Source organism: Sinocyclocheilus rhinocerous, unplaced genomic scaffold (genome assembly GCF_001515625.1).
Source record: "Sinocyclocheilus rhinocerous isolate Xijiao unplaced genomic scaffold, SAMN03320098_v1.1 scaffold824, whole genome shotgun sequence".
NCBI classification, from domain to species: domain Eukaryota; kingdom Metazoa; phylum Chordata; class Actinopteri; order Cypriniformes; family Cyprinidae; genus Sinocyclocheilus; species Sinocyclocheilus rhinocerous.
In genome coordinates, this window is record NW_015628342.1 from 363,139 (window position 1) to 366,213 (window position 3,075).

The 3,075-nt window shown below is 32.3% G+C and overlaps 1 protein-coding gene across 1 annotated transcript in view; it reads left to right on the plus strand.

The window, feature by feature from the left end:
* The window catches only part of txnl1 (thioredoxin-like 1), a 10,071-nt gene extending 7,895 nt beyond the window's left edge, over positions 1-2,176 (plus strand). Inside the window, exons 6-7 of the mRNA XM_016548956.1 lie at positions 279-451; positions 2,039-2,176. Of these exons, the coding sequence (XP_016404442.1) occupies positions 279-451; positions 2,039-2,161 (296 nt within the window). The 3' untranslated portion in view covers positions 2,162-2,176. The remainder of the gene's footprint in view (positions 1-278; positions 452-2,038) is intronic.
* Positions 2,177-3,075: the final 899 nt, after the last annotated feature.

Consider the following 3,075-nt stretch of genomic DNA (forward strand, 5'->3'; position numbering starts at 1 on the left):
ACAGCAAAAGCAGTAAAATTGTGAAATATTTTTACTATTTAAAACAGCTGTTTTCTATGTGAATATCTGTTAAAATGTAATTTATTTCTGTGATGCGCAGCTGAATTTTCAGCATCATTACTTCAGTCTTCAGTGTCACATGATCTTCAGAAATCATTCTAATATACTGATTTGCTGTTATATTATAGAAATTAATACTATTATTTAGCAAGGATGCTTTAAGTTGATCAAATGTAATATAATAATAATAATAAATGTGTCGGCTCTTCTGTTCTCAGCTCAAGCCCCAAAGAGTGTGAAGATCTTCATTAATCTTCCTCGTTCGTTGGGTTTCGATGACGCTGAGAGAAGTGAAGCCACGCAGGCGCTGGATCTGTCGGAGGAAGACTACAAAGACGACGGGCTCATCCCGCTCCGATACGTCAAGTTTCAGAACGTCAACAGTGTGACTGTACGTCACCGTACACTACAGTGCATTCACTTCAGTTCAGGTTGATTTGTGTAGAGCTTTTCACATTAGCACAGTACACGTTGTTTCAAAGCAGCTTTACAGAAAACACTTGTGTTCAACATCCATTCATTCGGAATAAAAAATACAAAACAAACAAGTAAACATAAACAAAAATAAATCTATAAAGCTCAGAAAGTACAATATCCCATTTGAGCATATTAGGGGTCCAGGTAATTTACATATGCGACCCTGGAGCACAAAAGCAGTGTTAAGTCGCTGGGGTATATTTGTAGCAATAGCCAACAATACATTGTATGGGCCAAAATTATACATTTCTCTTTTATGCCAAAAATCATTAGGATATTAAGTAAAGATCATGTTCCTTGACTGTCAAACTCTTCTCCTTGAAACTGCTGGCTGCAGAATTAGGTAAGACGTCCATATCATTTATAATACATATATAATATTTATATATTATATAAAAAAAATCAATATAAATACAAAAAGTATGCATTGCTAAGAACTTCATTTGAACAACTTTAAAGATGATTTTCTCAATATTTAGATTTTTTTGCACCCTCAGATTCCAGATTTTCAAATAGTTGTATCTCGACCAGATATTGTCCGATCCTAACAAACCATACATCAATGGAGAGCTTATTTATTCAGCTTTCAGATGATGCATAAATCTCAATTTCGAAAAATTTACCCTTAAGACTGGTTTTGTGCTCCAGGGTCACAAATTTCTCCCAAACTTCATTAAAATCTCTTTAAACATTCATCTCAAATTATTCCAATAACAATATTTTGAGTGAGAAAAATAAATATTTAAATGAATAAAAATAAATATTTAAATAAATAAATAAAAATAAAATAAATAATAATGAACAAAATTAGCTCAGGAAGTACAATATCCCATTTCAGCATCTCAAAATACTCCTATTAAATATAATTTTTGCAAAAAAAAAACTATATTTTGATGGAAAAAAAAGACAAATGAATATTTAAATAAAGCATAAATATTTAAAGGGAGAAAAATATTTAAATAAATATAAATAAATAAATAAAAACAGCTTAGAAAGTACTATATAATTTAAATAAATAAATAAATAAACAGCTCAAAGGTACAATATCACATTTCAGCATCTCCAAATACACCTGTATTGCATCAGTGAAGTCCAAACAATGTGATTTTTGCAACCTCACGATCCAGATACTTTACAAATGTCTCACAAACTTTATAAAAATATAAAATAACCTTATTTAATTCATAATAACAATATTTCAAGGGAGACGAAATAAAGTTAATAAAAATAAATGACTAAAAGCATATCAAAATACACCTGCATTACATGTAGAAAGTCCTTATATCAGTAAAAATCCAAATCCAAGCGTCATTTTTGCAACCCCGAGATCCAGATAATTTACAAATGCTTCCCGAACTTTATCAAAGTCCATTTTTAATGTTCATCTTATTTAATGTCATGATATCTTTGTGGTTCTTGGGGATCTAAAGCGTTTTCCATAGTACTTGATTTCAGAATTTTAATCAAAGCTTTCACATTTTCCACCTGTTTTCGTGTTCAGTTATTTATCAAGTCAAACCAAGGAGACGAGGAGACGACAAAAGTGAACTACTTGACGTTTATCGGGACTCCTGTCCAGGCGACGAACATGAGCGACTTCAAGCGGGTGAGTAAAGAGCGTTAACCAGCACTATCTGATCCCACTTACCACCATTCAGTCATTTCCAGTGTTGGGGGTAACGCATTACAAGTAACACAAGTTACGTAATCAGATTACTTTTTTAAGTAACTACTAAAGTAATGTATTACTTTTAAATTTAGAAGGAAATATCTGAGTTACTTTTTTAAATGAGTAACTCCAGTTACTTTGTTTCCATGTCTTGAGTGACAGTTCTGGTGTTGCCATGGTGACAGAAATCAGGAGTCAGTGCAGAGCGTTGTGTGAACATGATCTTACTGTAGCTCTAGACTAAATATCAACATGTAAATAAATACTCATCTCACCTGCACAAAAACAGATTCAATATTCCTCAAAATGAATAAAAACGGTCCAATGCAAACTCAGAATATTATACAAACCTGCAATAATTAAATGTTAAATAAGACAAATATCATTTATGTATTTAATCCCATTTTATTAACCAACGTCTTTGCTACTGACCTTCAATGATCCAATTCAACCATACTAATAAGAAAAAACAACACGTTTCATTTTTGTTATTGCTGAATAGTGTTGAATTTTCTTCTCCTGCGTCGTATTCTTCATGAGATTTGTTTGAGCGGCGCCCTCTACTGTACAGACGTGAATTTACATTTCCTTCAGCCTGAGGCCTATTCATTTCACTTTTGGTGTGAAAGGGCTTTTACATTTGTAAAAGAAGAGCTCTTTTATATTAAAACAAACAAGCAAACCCTGCCCAGATTTCAAAAGTAACGTAACGCATTACTTTGCATAAAAAGTAACTAAGTACCGTAATTAGTTACTTTTTTAGGGAGCAGTGCAATATTGTAATGCGTTACTTTTAAAAGTAACTTTCCCCAACACTGGACATTTCATTCAGGATTTCCTGCTGGATATTTTGTTGTGGATATTCCACA